The 20,009-nt window shown below is 43.3% G+C and overlaps 1 protein-coding gene across 3 annotated transcripts in view; it reads left to right on the top strand.

The window, feature by feature from the left end:
- Positions 1–20,009, top strand: part of LOC110504544 (proton-coupled amino acid transporter 1) — a 63,143-nt gene that overhangs the window by 8,175 nt on the left and 34,959 nt on the right. Inside the window, exons 3-8 of one of the 3 annotated variants that reach the window (XM_036969757.2) lie at positions 317–443; positions 751–841; positions 10,234–10,322; positions 10,760–10,849; positions 14,075–14,159; positions 19,436–19,654. In XM_036969757.2, coding sequence (XP_036825652.1) covers positions 317–443; positions 751–841; positions 10,234–10,322; positions 10,760–10,849; positions 14,075–14,159; positions 19,436–19,654 — 701 coding nt within the window. Of the gene's footprint in view, positions 1–316; positions 444–750; positions 842–2,152; positions 2,202–3,663; positions 3,722–10,233; positions 10,323–10,759; positions 10,850–14,074; positions 14,160–19,435; positions 19,655–20,009 lie in introns of those variants that run through there. The other 2 variants (XM_090220045.1, XM_090220044.1) reach the window with 2 other exon arrangements.

Here is a 20,009-nt window from a genome sequence, read left to right on the forward strand (position 1 = left end):
TATTTCATTACTTTCCATTCACGTGTTTTTTATTTTGGATGATCATTAGCTAACACTGCTTTGTTTGTGTCAACAAAGCAAGGCCCAGCCTAGCAGACTGATTATGGCTAGAACTCTGGTCCTTCTGTGGGGATTCTGTATAGTACAACCCTACTATCTACCGTACGAAATAATGTAGCAGTATCTGTCATCTCAGCAGTAGAATTAAGACATTCTTCTGACTGGGGAATTTTTGTGATTTTGAATATAAAGTATTATTGAAGTTGCCGTTGTACCAATCCAACTGTAGGAACAACTGTGTGTCCCCGTATTGCAGGCCCAGGTCCAGTTCTCTCCAGGATATCAGCGAGCACCTCTGAGGAGGATGTTCTCTGTCCTATTCCACCTCTCCCCCCCAGACCTGATTCTCGATACGAGAGAATTGGAGGCCGAACAGGGACTTCGTAAGTAATGGTTATGTTACATGCACATATATATATATATATATATATATATATATTTATTTTTTCATTCCAGCTCTTGGTCATACAAAATTAAAGAGCGTAACTTATATTGTTGTATTGAAATGGTCACTTTTTATTTACAAAGTCAATCCCTAGCAACACAGTTTCCATCCTGAGACCTGAGGCCCCATACAAAGTGCTGATTATGTGAGAGCGTATGAGACCCTGTATTCATAATTGTTTGACGACATTATTGCGTTAAGGGATGTGATTTGACACGGATCATGTTTTATTTGTTATGTTGTAGGTTTTTACAGACCCTGATCCACCTCCTGAAGGGGAACATCGGCACAGGGCTGCTAGGTCTACCTCTGGCTGTCAGGAACGCAGGCCTTGTGGTAAGGGTTAGGGTTAGAAGAGGGACATCGGTACAGGGCTGCTAGGTCTACCTCTGGCTGTCAGGAACGCAGGCCTTGTGGTAAGGGTTAGGGTTCGAAGGGGGACATCGGTACGGGGCTGCTAGGTCTACCTCTGGCTGTCAGGAACGCAGGCCTTGTGGTAAGGGTTAGGGTTAGAAGAGGGACATCGGTACGGGGCTGCTAGGTCTACCTCTGGCTGTCAGGAACGCAGGCCTTGTGGTAAGGGTTAGGGTTAGAAGAGGGACATCGGTACAGGGCTGCTAGGTCTACCTCTGGCTGTCAGGAACGCAGGCCTTGTGGTAAGGGTTAGGGTTCGAAGGGGGACATCGGTACGGGGCTGCTAGGTCTACCTCTGGCTGTCAGGAACGCAGGCCTTGTGGTAAGGGTTAGGGTTAGAAGAGGGACATCGGTATAGGGCTGCTAGGTCTACCTCTGGCTGTCAGGAACGCAGGCCTTGTGGTAAGGGTTAGGGTTAGAAGAGGGACATCGGTACAGGGCTGCTAGGTCTACCTCTGGCTGTCAGGAACGCAGGCCTTGTGGTAAGGGTTAGGGTTAGAAGAGGGACATCGGTACGGGGCTGCTAGGTCTACCTCTGGCTGTCAGGAACGCAGGCCTTGTGGTAAGGGTTAGGGTTAGAAGAGGGACATCGGTACGGGGCTGCTAGGTCTACCTCTGGCTGTCAGGAACGCAGGCCTTGTGGTAAGGATTAGGGTTAGAAGAGGGACATCGGTACGGGGCTGCTAGGTCTACCTCTGGCTGTCAGGAACGCAGGCCTTGTGGTAAGGGTTAGGGTTAGAAGAGGGACATCGGTACGGGGCTGCTAGGTCTACCTCTGGCTGTCAGGAACGCAGGCCTTGTGGTAAGGGTTAGGGTTAGAAGAGGGACATCGGTACGGGGCTGCTAGGTCTACCTCTGGCTGTCAGGAACGCAGGCCTTGTGGTAAGGATTAGGGTTAGAAGAGGGACATCGGTACGGGGCTGCTAGGTCTACCTCTGGCTGTCAGGAACGCAGGCCTTGTGGTAAGGGTTAGGGTTCGAAGGGGGACATCGGTATAGGGCTGCTAGGTCTACCTCTGGCTGTCAGGAACGCAGGCCTTGTGGTAAGGGTTAGGGTTCGAAGGGGGACATCGGTATAGGGCTGCTAGGTCTACCTCTGGCTGTCAGGAACGCAGGCCTTGTGGTAAGGGTTAGGGTTAGAAGAGGGACATCGGTATAGGGCTGCTAGGTCTACCTCTGGCTGTCAGGAACGCAGGCCTTGTGGTAAGGGTTAGGGTTCGAAGGGGGACATCGGCACAGGGCTGCTAGGTCTACCTCTGGCTGTCAGGAACGCAGGCCTTGTGGTAAGGGTTAGGGTTAGAAGAGGGACATCGGTACGGGGCTGCTAGGTCTACCTCTGGCTGTCAGGAACGCAGGCCTTGTGGTAAGGGTTAGGATTAGAAGGGGGACATCGGTACGGGGCTGCTAGGTCTACCTCTGGCTGTCAGGAACGCAGGCCTTGTGGTAAGGGTTAGGGTTAGAAGAGGGACATCGGTACGGGGCTGCTAGGTCTACCTCTGGCTGTCAGGAACGCAGGCCTTGTGGTAAGGGTTAGGGTTAGAAGAGGGACATCGGTACAGGGCTGCTAGGTCTACCTCTGACTGTCAGGAACGCAGGCCTTGTGGTAAGGGTTAGGGTTAGAAGAGGGACATCGGTACGGGGCTGCTAGGTCTACCTCTGACTGTCAGGAACGCAGGCCTTGTGGTAAGGGTTAGGGTTAGAAGAGGGACATCGGTACAGGGCTGCTAGGTCTACCTCTGGCTGTCAGGAACGCAGGCCTTGTGGTAAGGGTTAGGGTTAGAAGAGGGACATCGGTACGGGGCTGCTAGGTCTACCTCTGACTGTCAGGAACGCAGGCCTTGTGGTAAGGGTTAGGGTTAGAAGAGGGACATCGGTACAGGGCTGCTAGGTCTACCTCTGGCTGTCAGGAACGCAGGCCTTGTGGTAAGGGTTAGGGTTAGAAGAGGGACATCAGTACGGGGCTGCTAGGTCTACCTCTGGCTGTCAGGAATGCAGGCCTTGTGATAAGGGTTAGGGTTCGAAGGGGGACATCGGTACAGGGCTGCTAGGTCTACCTCTGGCTGTCAGGAACGCAGGCCTTGTGGTAAGGGTTAGGATTAGAAGAGGGACATCGGTACAGGGCTGCTAGGTCTACCTCTGGCTGTCAGGAACGCAGGCCTTGTGGTAAGGGTTAGGGTTAGAAGAGGGACATCGGTACGGGGCTGCTAGGTCTACCTCTGGCTGTCAGGAACGCAGGCCTTGTGGTAAGGGTTAGGGTTCGAAGGGGGACATCGGTACAGGGCTGCTAGGTCTACCTCTGGCTGTCAGGAACGCAGGCCTTGTGGTAAGGGTTAGGGTTAGAAGAGGGACATCGGTACAGGGCTGCTAGGTCTACCTCTGGCTGTCAGGAACGCAGGCCTTGTGGTAAGGGTTAGGGTTCGAAGGGGGACATCGGTACGGGGCTGCTAGGTCTACCTCTGGCTGTCAGGAACGCAGGCCTTGTGGTAAGGGTTAGGGTTTGAAGGGGGACATCGGTACAGGGCTGCTAGGTCTACCTCTGGCTGTCAGGAACGCAGGCCTTGTGGTAAGGGTTAGGGTTAGAAGAGGGACATCAGTACGGGGCTGCTAGGTCTACCTCTGGCTGTCAGGAACGCAGGCCTTGTGGTAAGGGTTAGGGTTTGAAGGGGGACATCGGTACAGGGCTGCTAGGTCTACCTCTGGCTGTCAGGAACGCAGGCCTTGTGGTAAGGGTTAGGGTTAGAAGGGGGACATCGGTATAGGGCTGCTAGGTCTACCTCTGGCTGTCAGGAACGCAGGCCTTGTGGTAAGGGTTAGGGTTTGAAGGGGAACATCGTTCTACCACCATTTTACTTTGATCTATTCTAGAGCTCCTTAGTAGATGTCCATGGCTAATACATTTATTCTGCAAGTGCAGTGTGAGGGAATGACACAATCCTAATGGGGACTATTAGGGTTGTAAAAATTCCTGGAACTTTCAATATATTCCCTTGTTTTCCAGAAATCCTGGTTGGATGATTCCGGATTCTCTGCTTATTCTCTCCTGATTCTAGAAATCTCCAACTGGGATTTTGGGAAAACAAGGGATTATATTGAAAGTTCCCTGAATTTTGCAACCTTAGTGACTATACCTAATGACGGAATCTCACTGTGACTACACCTAATGACGGAATCTCACTGTGACTATAACTAATGACGGAATCCCACTGTGACTATACCTAATGACAGAATCCCACTGTGACTATACCTAATGACGGAATCCCACTGTGACTATACCTAATGACGGAATCCTACTGTGACTATACCTAATGACGGAATCCCACTGTGACTATAACTAATGACAGAATCCCACTGTGACTATACCTAATGACGGAATCCCACTGTGACTATAACTAATGACGGAATCCCAATGTGACTATACCTAATGACGGAATCCCACTGTGACTATACCTAATGACGGAATCCCACTGTAACTATACCTAATGACGGAATCCCACTGTGACTACACCTAATGACGGAATCCCACTGTGACTATAACTAATGACGGAATCCCACTGTGACTATACCTAATGACGGAATCCCACTGTGACTATAACTAATGACGGAATCCCAATGTGACTATACCTAATGACAGAATCCCACTGTGACTATAACTAATGACGGAATCCCACTGTGACTATACCTAATGACGGAATCCCACTGTGACTATACCTAATGACGGAATCCCACTGTGACTATAACTAATGACGGAATCCCACTGTGACTACACCTAATGACGGAATCCCACTGTGACTATACCTAATGACGGAATCCCACTGTGACTATACCTAATGACGGAATCCCACTGTGACTATAACTAATGACGGAATCCCAATGTGACTATAACTAATGACGGAATCCCACTGTGACTATAACTAATGACGGAATCCCACTGTGACTACACCTAATGACGGAATCCCAATGTGACTATACCTAATGACGGAATCCCACTGTGACTATAACTAATGACGGAATCCCACTGTGACTATACCTAATCACGGAATCCCAATGTGACTATACCTAATGACAGAATCCCACTGTGACTATACCTAATGACGGAATCCCACTGTGACTATACCTAATGACGGAATCCCACTGTGACTATAACTAATGACGGAATCCCACTGTGACTATACCTAATAACGGAATCCCACTGTGACTATAACTAATGACGGAATCCCACTGTGACTATACCTAATGACAGAATCCCACTGTGACTATACCTAATGACGGAATCCCACTGTGACTATACCTAATGACGGAATCCTACTGTGACTATACCTAATGACGGAATCCCACTGTGACTATAACTAATGACGGAATCCCACTGTGACTACACCTAATGACGGAATCCCACTGTGACTATACCTAATGACGGAATCCCACTGTGACTATACCTAATGACGGAATCCCACTGTGACTATAACTAATGACGGAATCCCAATGTGACTATAACTAATGACGGAATCCCACTGTGACTATAACTAATGACGGAATCCCACTGTGACTACACCTAATGACGGAATCCCAATGTGACTATACCTAATGACGGAATCCCACTGTGACTATAACTAATGACGGAATCCCACTGTGACTATACCTAATCACGGAATCCCAATGTGACTATACCTAATGACAGAATCCCACTGTGACTATACCTAATGACGGAATCCCACTGTGACTATACCTAATGACGGAATCCCACTGTGACTATAACTAATGACGGAATCCCACTGTGACTATACCTAATGACAGAATCCCACTGTGACTATACCTAATGACGGAATCCCACTGTGACTATAACTAATGACGGAATCCCACTGTGACTATACCTAATGACAGAATCCCACTGTGACTATACCTAATGACGGAATCCCACTGTGACTATACCTAATGACGGAATCCTACTGTGACTATACCTAATGACGGAATCCCACTGTGACTATAACTAATGACGGAATCCCACTGTGACTATACCTAATGACGGAATCCCACTGTGACTATACCTAATGACGGAATCCCACTGTGACTATACCTAATGACGGAATCCTACTGTGACTATACCTAATGACGGAATCCCACTGTGACTATAACTAATGACGGAATCCCACTGTGACTATACCTAATGACAGAATCCCACTGTGACTATACCTAATGACGGAATCCCACTGTGACTATAACTAATGACGGAATCCCACTGTGACTATACCTAATGACGGAATCCCACTGTGACTATACCTAATGACGGAATCCCACTGTGACTATACCTAATGACGGAATCCCACTGTGACTATAACTAATGACAGAATCCCACTGTGACTATACCTAATGACGGAATCCCACTGTGACTATACCTAATGACGGAATCCCACTGTGACTATACCTAATGACGGAATCCCACTGTGACTATACCTAATGACGGAATCCCACTGTGACTATACCTAATGACGGAATCCCACTGTGACTATACCTAATGACGGAATCCCACTGTAACTATACCTAATGACGGAATCCCACTGTGACTATAACTGATGACGGAATCCCACTGTGACTATACCTAATGACGGAATCCCACTGTGACTATACCTAATGACAGAATCCCACTGTGACTATAACTAATGACGGAATCCCACTGTGACTATACCTAATGACGGAATCCCACTGTGACTATACCTAATGACGGAATCCCACTGTGACTATACCTAATGACAGAATCCCACTGTGACTATACCTAATGACGGAATCCCACTGTGACTATACCTAATGACGGAATCCCACTGTGACTATACCTAATGACGGAATCCCACTGTGACCATACCTAATGACGGAATCCCACTGTGACTATAACTAATGACGGAATCCCACTGTGACTATACTTAATGACGGAATCCCACTGTGACTACACCTAATGACGGAATCCCACTGTGACTATACCTAATGACGGAATCCCACTGTGACTATACCTAATGACGGAATCCCACTGTGACTATACCTAATGACGGAATCCTACTGTGACTATACCTAATGACGGAATCCCACTGTGACTATACCTAATGACGGAATCCTACTGTGACTATACCTAATGACGGAATCCCACTGTGACTATAACTAATGACGGAATCCCACTGTGACTATACCTAATGACAGAATCCCACTGTGACTATACCTAATGACGGAATCCCACTGTGACTATAACTAATGACGGAATCCCACTGTGACTATACCTAATGACGGAATCCCACTGTGACTATACCTAATGACGGAATCCCACTGTGACTATACCTAATGACGGAATCCCACTGTGACTATAACTAATGACAGAATCCCACTGTGACTATACCTAATGACGGAATCCCACTGTGACTATACCTAATGACGGAATCCCACTGTGACTATACCTAATGACGGAATCCCACTGTGACTATACCTAATGACGGAATCCCACTGTGACTATACCTAATGACGGAATCCCACTGTGACTATACCTAATGACGGAATCCCACTGTAACTATACCTAATGACGGAATCCCACTGTGACTATAACTGATGACGGAATCCCACTGTGACTATACCTAATGACGGAATCCCACTGTGACTATACCTAATGACAGAATCCCACTGTGACTATAACTAATGACGGAATCCCACTGTGACTATACCTAATGACGGAATCCCACTGTGACTATACCTAATGACGGAATCCCACTGTGACTATACCTAATGACAGAATCCCACTGTGACTATACCTAATGACGGAATCCCACTGTGACTATACCTAATGACGGAATCCCACTGTGACTATACCTAATGACGGAATCCCACTGTGACCATACCTAATGACGGAATCCCACTGTGACTATAACTAATGACGGAATCCCACTGTGACTATACTTAATGACGGAATCCCACTGTGACTACACCTAATGACGGAATCCCACTGTGACTATACCTAATGACGGAATCCCACTGTGACTATAACTAATGACGGAATCCCACTGTGACTATAACTAATGACGGAATCCCACTGTGACTATAACTAATGACAGAATCCCACTGTGACTACACCTAATGACGGAATCCCACTGTGACTATAACTAATGACGGAATCCCACTGTGACTATACCTAATGACGGAATCCCACTGTGACTATAACTAATGACGGAATCCCACTGTGACTATAACTAATGACGGAATCCCAATGTGACTATACCTAATGACGGAATCCCACTGTGACTATACCTAATGACGGAATTCCCACTGTGACTATAACTAATGACGGAATCCCACTGTGACTACACCTAATGACGGAATTCCCACTGTGACTATACCTAATGACGGAATTCCCACTGTGACTATACCTAATGACGGAATCCCACTGTGACTATAACTAATGACGGAATCCCAATGTGACTATACCTAATGACGGAATCCCACTGTGACTACACCTAATGACGGAATTCCCACTGTGACTATACCTAATGACGGAATCCCAATGTGACTACACCTAATGACGGAATTCCACTGTGACTATAACTAATGACGGAATCCCAATGTGAATACACCTAATGACGGAATCCCACTGTGACTATAACTAATGACGGAATCCCACTGTGACTATACCTAATGACAGAATCCCACTGTGACTATACCTAATGACGGAATCCCACTGTGACTATACCTAATGACGGAATCCTACTGTGACTATACCTAATGACGGAATCCCACTGTGACTATAACTAATGACGGAATCCCACTGTGACTATACCTAATGACAGAATCCCACTGTGACTATACCTAATGACGGAATCCCACTGTGACTATACCTAATGACGGAATCCTACTGTGACTATACCTAATGACGGAATCCCACTGTGACTATAACTAATGACGGAATCCCACTGTGACTATACCTAATGACGGAATCCCACTGTGACTATACCTAATGACGGAATCCCACTGTGACTATACCTAATGACGGAATCCCACTGTGACTATAACTAATGACAGAATCCCACTGTGACTATACCTAATGACGGAATCCCACTGTGACTATACCTAATGACGGAATCCCACTGTGACTATACCTAATGACGGAATCCCACTGTGACTATACCTAATGACGGAATCCCACTGTGACTATACCTAATGACGGAATCCCACTGTGACTATACCTAATGACGGAATCCCACTGTAACTATACCTAATGACGGAATCCCACTGTGACTATAACTGATGACGGAATCCCACTGTGACTATACCTAATGACGGAATCCCACTGTGACTATACCTAATGACAGAATCCCACTGTGACTATAACTAATGACGGAATCCCACTGTGACTATACCTAATGACGGAATCCCACTGTGACTATACCTAATGACGGAATCCCACTGTGACTATACCTAATGACAGAATCCCACTGTGACTATACCTAATGACGGAATCCCACTGTGACTATACCTAATGACGGAATCCCACTGTGACTATACCTAATGACGGAATCCCACTGTGACTATACCTAAAGACGGAATCCCACTGTGACTATAACTAATGACGGAATCCCACTGTGACTATACTTAATGACGGAATCCCACTGTGACTACACCTAATGACGGAATCCCACTGTGACTATACCTAATGACGGAATCCCACTGTGACTATAACTAATGACGGAATCCCACTGTGACTATAACTAATGACGGAATCCCACTGTGACTATAACTAATGACAGAATCCCACTGTGACTACACCTAATGACGGAATCCCACTGTGACTATAACTAATGACGGAATCCCACTGTGACTATACCTAATGACGGAATCCCACTGTGACTATAACTAATGACGGAATCCCAATGTGACTATACCTAATGACGGAATCCCACTGTGACTATACCTAATGACGGAATTCCCACTGTGACTATACCTAATGACGGAATTCCCACTGTGACTATAACTAATGACGGAATCCCACTGTGACTACACCTAATGACGGAATTCCCACTGTGACTATACCTAATGACGGAATTCCCACTGTGACTATACCTAATGACGGAATCCCACTGTGACTATAACTAATGACGGAATCCCAATGTGACTATACCTAATGACGGAATCCCACTGTGACTACACCTAATGACGGAATTCCCACTGTGACTATACCTAATGACGGAATCCCAATGTGACTACACCTAATGACGGAATTCCACTGTGACTATAACTAATGACGGAATCCCAATGTGACTACACCTAATGACAGTCTTCTCTCTTCCTTTCCAGTTAGGACCTCTGAGTCTGTTTGCCATGGGGATAATAGCAGTCCACTGTATGAATCTGCTTGCAAAATGTTCCCACCACCTCAGTGCAAAGTAAGTGGAGCCTTTCTCACACCATTTGTCGGAAGCACTTCTCAGTTGTTCCATAATTATACATATTTTTATTTTATTTAACTAGGCAAGTCAGTTAAGAACAAATTCTTATTTAAATTGACAGCCTACCCCGGCCAAACCCGGACTCCCAATCACGGCCGGTTGTGATACAGTCTGGATTTGAACCAGGGTGTCTGTAGTGACGCCTCAATCACAGTGCCTGAGACCGCTGTGCCACTCTGGAGACCCATAAACAGATCCAATTGTTGTGGATACTGTTGTACAGCTATACTGAACAAAAATACAGTGGGGCAAAACACATCTGGGCCCATACTCAGTTTTTCCATTCAGACCAAAATGAATAAGGTTACATGGACAAGGGTAGTCCTGATCCCAGATCTGAATCTGGGCCCTGAGTGATGTTCCCTCTGTTCTAGGTTGAACAAGCCCTTTCTGGACTACGGTGATGCTGTGCAGTATGGTATGGAGAATGTCTCGTGGCTGAGAAGGCACTCAATATGGGGGAGGTAAATATATGTAGAATATGTCTACAGTGGAACGTCTCTACGGTAGTTACTACTATAGTTACAGCAGAATGTCTACAGTAGTTACAGTAGAATGTGTCTACAGTAGTTACTACTGTAGTTACAGTAGAATGTGTCTACAGTAGTTACAGTGGAACGTGTCTACAGTAGTTACTACTGTAGTTACAGTAGAATGTGTCTACAGTAGTTACAGTGGAACGTGTCTACAGTAGTTACTACTATAGTTACAGTAGAATGTCTACAGTAGTTACAGTAGAATGTGTCTACAGTAGTTACTACTGTAGTTACAGTAGAATGTGTCTACAGTAGTTACAGTGGAACGTGTCTACAGTAGTTACTACTGTAGTTACAGTAGAATGTGTCTACAGTAGTTACAGTGGAACGTGTCTACAGTAGTTACTACTGTAGTTACAGTAGAATGTCTACAGTAGTTACAGTAGAATGTCTACAGTAGGTTACAGTAGAATGTGTCTACAGTAGTTACAGTGGAACGTGTCTACAGTAGTTACTACTGTAGTTACAGTAGAATGTGTCTACAATAGTTACAGTAGAATGTGTCTACAGTAGTTACTACTGTAGTTACAGTAGAATGTGTCTACAGTAGTTACAGTAGAATGTGTCTACAGTAGTTACTACTGTAGTTACAGTAGAATGTGTCTACAGTGGAACTTGTCTACAGTAGTTACTACTGTAGTTACAGTGGAATGTGTCTACAGTGGAACGTGTCTACAGTAGTTAATAAAGTAGTTACAGTAGAATGTGTCTACAGTAGTTACAGTAGAATGTGTCTACAGTAGTTACTACGGTAGTTACAGTAGAATGTGTCTACAGTAGTTACAGTAGAATGTGTCTACAGTAGTTACAGTAGAATGTGTCTACAGTAGTTACAGTAGAATGTGTCTACAGTAGTTACAGTAGAATGTGTCTACAGTAGTTACTACTGTAGTTACAGTAGAATGTGTCTACAGTGGAACGTGTCTACAGTAGTTACTACTGTAGTTACAGTAGAATGTGTCTACAGTAGTTACAGTAGAATGTGTCTACAGTAGTTACAGTAGAATGTGTCTACTGTAGTTACAGTAGAATGTGTCTACTGTAGTTACAGTAGAATGTGTCTACAGTAGTTACTACTATAGTTACAGTAGAATGTGTCTACAGTAGTTACTACTATAGTTACAGTAGAATGTGTCTACAGTAGTTACAGTAGAATGTGTCTACAGTAGTTACTACTATAGTTTCAGTAGAATGTGTCTACAGTAGTTACAGTAGAATGTGTCTACAGTAGTTACAGTAGAATGTGTCTACTGTAGTTACAGTAGAATGTGTCTACTGTAGTTACAGTAGAATGTGTCTACAGTAGTTTCAGTAGAATGTGTCTACAGTAGTTACAGTAGAATGTGTCTACAGTAGTTACTACTATAGTTACAGTAGAATGTGTCTACAGTAGTTACTACTATAGTTACAGTAGAATGTGTCTACAGTAGTTACAGTATAATGTGTCTACAGTAGTTACTACTGTAGTTTCAGTAGAATGCGTCTACAGTAGTTACTACTGTAGTTACAGTAGAATGTGTCTACAGTAGTTACTACTGTAGTTACAGTAGAATGTGTCTACTGTAGTTACTACTATAGTTACAGTAGAATGTGTCTACAGTAGTTACTACTGTAGTTACAGTAGAATGTGTCTACTGTAGTTACTACTATAGTTACAGTAGAATGTGTCTACAGTAGAATGTGTCTACAGTAGTTACTACTGTAGTTACAGTAGAATGTGTGTACAGTAGTTACAGTAGAATGTGTCTACAATAGTTACTACTATAGTTACAGTATAATGTGTCTACAGTAGTTACTACTATAGTTACAGTAGAATGTGTCTACAGTAGTTACTACTGTAGTTACAGTAGAATGTGTCTACAGTAGAATGTGTCTACAGTAGTTACAGTAGAATGTGTCTACAGTAGTTACAGTAGAATGTGTCTACAGTAGTTACAGTAGAATGTGTCTACAGTAGTTACAGTAGATTGTGTCTACAGTAGTTACAGTAGATTGTGTCTACAGTAGTTACAGTAGATTGTGTCTACAGTAGTTACAGTAGAATGTGTCTACAGTAGTTACAGTAGAATGTGTCTACAGTAGTTACAGTAGAATGTGTCTACAGTAGTTACAGTTGAATGTGTCTACAGTAGTTACAGTAGAATGTGTCTACAGTAGTTACAGTAGATTGTGTCTACAGTAGTTACAGTAGATTGTGTCTACAGTAGTTACAGTAGAATGTGTCTACAGTAGAATGTCTACAGTAGTTACAGTAGAATGTGTTTACAGTAGTTACAGTAGACTGTGTCTACAGTAGTTACAGTAGAATGTGTCTACATTAGAATGTGTCTACAGTAGTTACAGTAGAATGTGTCTACAGTAGAATGTGTCTACAGTAGAATGTGTCTACAGTAGTTACAGTAGAATGTGTCTACAGTAGAATGTGTCTACAGTATAATGTGTCTACAGTAGTGTGTCTACAGTAGTTACTGTAGAATGAGTCTACAGTAGAATGTCAACAGTAGTTACTGTAGAATGTGTCTACAGTAGAATGTGTCTACAGTAGTTACTTTAGAATGTGTCTACAGTAGAATGTGTCTACAGTAGAATGTGTCTACAGTAGTTACTTTAGAATGTGTGTACAGTAGAATGTGTCCACAGTAGAATGTGTACAGTAGTTACAGTAGAATGTCTACAGTAGAATGTGTCTACAGTAGAATGTGTCTACAGTGGAATGTGTCTACAGTAGTTACTGTAGAATGTGTCTACAGTAGAATGTCTACAGTAGTTACTGTAGAATGAGTCTACAGTAGAATGTCTACAGTAGTTACTGTAGAATGAGTCTACAGTAGAATGTCTACAGTGGTTACAGTAGAATGTGTCTACAGTGGTTACAGTAGAATGTGTCTACAGTAGTGTGTCTACAGTAGTTACTGTAGAATGAGTCTACAGTAGAATGTCTACAGTAGTTACTGTAGAATGTGTCTACAGGAAGGTTATGAATCACATTAAATGTATTCTGTAATAACAAGTTAAACTCCCTCTAGTCTTCTATATTATGGCTTGTGTTTTCACCTTATTCAGTAAGTGTTTGGTTTAATATCTGGTGTTTTCAGTCCCCTCTAATGTTTAGAAACAATGTTTATTTGTGTCCTTGTCCCTGTTTTCCTTCAGGCGGATAGTAAACGTGTTTCTGATCATCACCCAGCTGGGTTTCTGCTGTGTCTACTTCGTCTTCCTCAGTGACAACGTCAAACAGGTAGGGGACATGTCATCAAGTTGACTAGTACTGTTTCACACCACCAGGTGGTGGTGTTTCCTTCTTCCTGAGCAGTACCAGCAGTTTGGATGTTATCATCACTGGAGTCAACAAGATACCAGCAGTTTGGATGTTATTTTAAAAAAATTTACCTTTTATTTATACAGGTTTTTTCTCATTGAGAATCTCTTTTCCAAGAGAGACCTGGTCCAATAGCAGCACAGGGAACAACGTTTCAGACAAAACAACTTACATACACGAACACAACATTAAACAAAACTATCAACACACATACAGTACAACAGATACATATTACAATTAAAAACACAAACATCTTGACTAAAAACAGCTGGCCTAAAAACAATTACACTCTTCTATGATATATACATCGATCAAGTGTTTAAACTCCACCAACGAAACTAGATCATTACATTTTAAAATGTTCAGGAGAGAATTCCAGGACCACGGTGCTGAGTATCTAAAACTATTTCTACCATGACCTGTTCTAATGTTTGGTACTGTTAGAAGCAAATCAGAATGGGACCGTAATTGATATTTATTTACTGACCTGACTAAAAAAGAACAGAGATAAAATGGCATTTTACCCAATATGGCCTTATAAATCAGTGTATACCAGTGTTTAAGCCTACGCAAGGTCAATGACGACCAGCCAACAGCGCTGTAGGGATCACAATGATGTGTTAGACGTTTCTGATTTGTAATGAATCTGAGGGCTGCATGATATACTGAATCAAGTGCTCTCAGGGTAGTGGCTGAGGCCTGCATATATATAACATCACTAAAATCTAAAACCGACAGTAATGTACATCGTACCAGCTCCTTCCTGGCCTTAAAAGCAAAACCAGCCTTATGCCGGTAATAAAATCCTATTTTCAGCTTGAGCTTCCTTATCAAGTTCTCTACATGCACAATGAAGCTCAGCTCATCATCAACCCACACACCCAAATATTTGTACACTTTAACTTGCTCTATAGTATGTCCAGCCAATGTAGCAATGACATGATTTGTAACATGCCTGGCATTTGAAAATACCATGCATTTTGTTTTACCCAAATTTAGAATCAGCTTGATGCCCGGCTGCTTCCATGTTAATAACGCAAGACACAGACTATGAGCCTTGTATGCAATTCATTGTACCGTATCCTCCAGCAATCTATATGTATTGTTGCGATTTAACATTAAAATTCTGATGACATGGTGAAAAAAAAATTACAAAAAAATGATGTTTGAACCTAGCTATCATCCAGTGAGTTCTCTAATAACCTCCCTGTCTAAGGACACTTAAAGATAAGGTTTCTAGAGCCCTCCCTAGGCATAATACATTTGGGCAGTGCACCCACCCCTCACAGTTTGAGAGCAACTCTCTCTCGCTGTAGCTGAATCATAACTAAAACATTTTATAAATGATCCAACTCAAATTTAGAATGACAGTTCTTTAAGTGTTTTACTTTGAGTCTTATCATGTGAGTTTGAGCTTCTCAACCTGGCACACATCATCACGGTTAGAATGTACATTTATAAATGGGAACTCTTTATTGCCGGTAATGACTATTCTCATTACAACCCCCCTTTTGTCCCTGTTTTCCTGTTGTGAGAGGCATGGTAATGAAAGATCGCTATCTCCAATGTATTCTTTGTCTAAATTGTTCGCAGTGTGTAGGCCTTCCTCAATCCCACCCCCTCTCCTCCCGGGCATTTCCTCCTTCGCAACAGCACATATGTAACTCTTGTCTGTCACTTTTGATGGCCCTTGGTAATGTCACGATTTCAATATAAAGGAATACGTTTTTCCCCACATACACAAGCCTCTCACCTGAGCCGCTACCACCATTCTGTCTGGTCCATTTCTCTCAGCAGTACACCAGGAGCATGATAGAAGTTTGCATGTAATCTCTCTCCGTGCTCACTCCATATGCGCGGTCTCCGGACTCATGGCACACTCCTGCTGCCCGTACGTACCCAGGTTAATGGCTCGGACTGGAGTGTTAAGTCACTGTCACATTGAACGCCTTCGTCGCTCTTTCTTCAGCCGGTTAGGGAGGGTTTTGAGTTTCACACACACTGTTTGTGGTCAAATTATTCCTACATGCATTAAGACACGATCGAACATCACCTTCCATGATAACCCTCGAGAGGACAGATCAGGAAAAACAGTTTAGTTCAATTAATTTCGGATTCAAGAAATCCAGACAAGCATTGAACTGTATGACAAATTATTACATTCCCAATTTTCTTAAATAACATTATCTCTACGACAAATGTCAAAGAGCATAACAACATACTTTTACTGTAGAAACAACCATTGTCAAAGTTAGTTCATACTTCCTTATTCTACTGCTGACCGCTCTGAAGAGTTACCAGATCAGAGAATTAGCACCCTACCGAAATCATCAATTCACCCTAACGAAATCATCAATTCACCCTACCGAAATCATCAATTCACCCTAACGAAATCATCAATTCACCCTACCGAAATCATCAATTCACCCTACCGAAATCATCAATTCACCCTACCGAAATCATCAATTCACCCTACCGAAATCATCAATTCACCCTACCGAAATCATCAATTCACCCTAACGAAATCATCAATTCACCCTAACGAAATCATCAATTCACCCTAACGAAATCATCAATTCACCCTACCGAAATCATCAATTCACCCTACCGAAATCATCAATTCACCCTACCGAAATCATCAATTCACCCTAACGAAATCATCAATTCACCCTACCGAAATCATCAATTCACCCTACCGAAATCATCAATTCACCCTACCGAAATCATCAATTCACCCTACCGAAATCATCAATTCACCCTAACCCAACAATACAGTAGACCCAATCTGGTGTAATTTGTATCGATACAAAGACACAAAAAAATGAAATCATCAATTCACACATTCACAGTCCATTTGGAGTAACTGTCAACCCATTATTAACATATAGTTTTCCTTCTATATGCAGACTGAACAAAGTAAGTTTGTGTATTTTACCCAAAGACCAGGGCCCCTGGGAACTATTTCCCCTTCGAACGCATGATTCACATCGTGATTCAAAAACATGTTCCATCAAAAATAAACAAATTCGAATAACCAATCAACTCAGAATTACAACTCTTGATAACTCCATATGGAAATAATGGTATCTCATATAAAGTAAAGTAATTGCATACCCAAATTAAAACCAAGTTGATAAGACCCCACACAAAATAAATCCCACAGTATCAACACCACTAACGCATACTCATAACCGGTAGTGTGTGTGTGTGTGTGTGTGTATGTGTGTGTGTTCGTGTGTGTGTGTGTGAAAAACACACATGAACAGGCCTTATCTGGGAACTCCGTTTCTAATTCAGAACCTTTTTACACTTAAAACGGCTGAATATCACTAACTGCTCTCCCCAACACCACAGTCTCTGGGAACATTCCAACGAGAGATAATGAAACCGCCTCCTCTTCTGGAAAACGAAAGTGTACATTTCGTTAGCATTCACTATGCTACATCTTAATCAACAATCCAGAAGTATTAATTCTAAACCAAAGAAGATAAAGGTAAATCCACGGTCCATTACCCCAATCATGTTTTTAATCCACCCCATCCTTTTGTCTATTTTTTATTTAGACACGGTGACTTATTCTCGCCATTAGTCCAACGATTCACTGGTCTCTTTCCCCCATGATTCTGCATGACCACCACACTACCATGTTCATGAACAAAAAAAAAATGTTACGTTCATTTTAGGTGTGGTACCCTTATGCTAATTCCTCGTGACCCCCCTCCACCTTTTCGTCCATTCTAGAAATTTATTTCAGAGTAAGACAACATGAAATGTAAATCTATTCGTAATAAAATGACAGAATGTCTCATGAGATTAAAAACCTTCCAAGGTTTTCTGAGTTTGCGAGGAGTGTTTGGTCAGATAATGTCAGTGGGTTTCCTCTTTAGAACCCATCCCTCTGGTATTTCGACTAGATCCTTCAACCCAATATGCCTTTTCCTGTGGCAAATTTAGCCAATTTCTCACCATAAGGAATCCGCGATATTTGATCCTGGTATCTATTAAAAAGTTGTGTAAGACGTGATCTCATGCAGTGGGGCAAAAAAGTATTTAGTCAGCCACCAATTGTGCAAGTTCTCCCACTTAAAAAGATGAGAGGCCTGTAATTTTCATCATAGGTACACTTCAACTATGACAGACAAAATGAGAAAAAAAAATCCAGAAAATCACATTGTAGGATTTTTAATGAATTTATTTGCAAATTATGGTGGAAAATAAGTATTTGGTCACCTACAAACAAGCAAGATTTCTGGCTCTCACAGACCTGTAACTTCTTCTCCTCTATCCTCCACTCGTTACCTGTATTAATGGCACCTGTTTGAACTTGTTATCAGTATAAAAGACACCTGTCCACAACCTCAAACAGTCACATTCCAAACTCCACTATGGCCAAGACCAAAGAGCTGTTAAAGGACACCAGAAACAAAATTGTAGACCTGCACCAGGCTGCGAAGACTGAATCTGCAATAGGTAAGCAGCTTGGTTTGAAGAAATCAACTGTGGGAGCAATTATTAGGAAATGGAAGACATACAAGACCACTGATAATCTCCTAACCGGTAAGGTGTGTGCCGACAACGCCAACCATTAGGTTCTAATTATTAGAGTAAGAACTCAACGGACACTGTGAAAGCCTAAACCAAGTTTATTCTTCCCAAAGGATCAAACTGTTGAAGCGACAAAAACATGTTTAAAATAGTGGTGGTATTTGTACCCCACTTTGGGTGAAGTCTCCTCCTTCTCGCTAAACATTATCTTTATTGCTAGGCAGGAAACTAAGTGATACGGGCAATAACATTGCCCCCTTAATGTGACCTGACCTCCACCCCCTTCATCACTAATCCATGACTCTCTCTCCCCTTATCAATGCCTGCCACATGTGATCGCTTTCCCTAAACTCAGTGCATTCCAAGCTTAATTGCAACCACCATATATACCTTCCTCCTACAGATAAGCATTATCCTCTGGTGCAGTCCCTCGGCTATGGCACCCCTCAGGTCTCTATTATAACTAATGATTCATAACATTTAAAGTTCAGACGTCCCAAAGCCATCACTATCCATCGGTTGCTTGCACCTTGCTGGAAAGGGCAATAGGAAGAAAATACCAGATCCAGCAGAGTACAGTTTAGGATGGTATGACGTGACAGAAGGACACCCTACTATGTGTTCACTATACTTTGGCATTCTTCCTTCAGGTGGTGGAGGCTTCTAACGGGACAACCATGAACTGCCACAGAAACCAGACGGCTGTGACCGTCCCCAGCTTTGACTCCCGTCTCTACATGTTGTGTTTCCTGCCAGCCATTATACTCCTGGTGTTCACCCCAAACCTGAAGTATCTGGCACCACTCTCTCTGGCAGCCAACCTTGCCATGTGTACTAGTCTGGTCCTCATCTACTTCTTCTGCTTGACGGTAGGTACTGCAGGGCTGTCTTCTGCTTCATGGTAGGTACTGCAGGACTGTCTTCTGCTTCACGGTAGATACTGCAGGGCTGTCTTCTGCTTCATGGTAGGTACTGCAGGGCTGTCTTCTGCTTCATGGTAGGTACTGCAGGGCTGTCTTCTGCTTCACGGTAGATACTGCAGGACTGTCTTCTGCTTCATGGTAGGTACTGCAGGACTGTCTTCTGCTTCACGGTAGATACTGCAGGGCTGTCTTCTGCTTCATGGTAGGTACTGTCTTCTGCTTCACGGTAGGTACTGCAGGACTGTCTTCTGCTTCATGGTAGGTACTGCAGGACTGTCTTCTGCTTCACGGTAGATACTGC

Source organism: Oncorhynchus mykiss, chromosome 25 (genome assembly GCF_057628025.1).
Source record: "Oncorhynchus mykiss isolate SJ-2025 chromosome 25, ASM5762802v1, whole genome shotgun sequence".
NCBI classification, from domain to species: domain Eukaryota; kingdom Metazoa; phylum Chordata; class Actinopteri; order Salmoniformes; family Salmonidae; genus Oncorhynchus; species Oncorhynchus mykiss.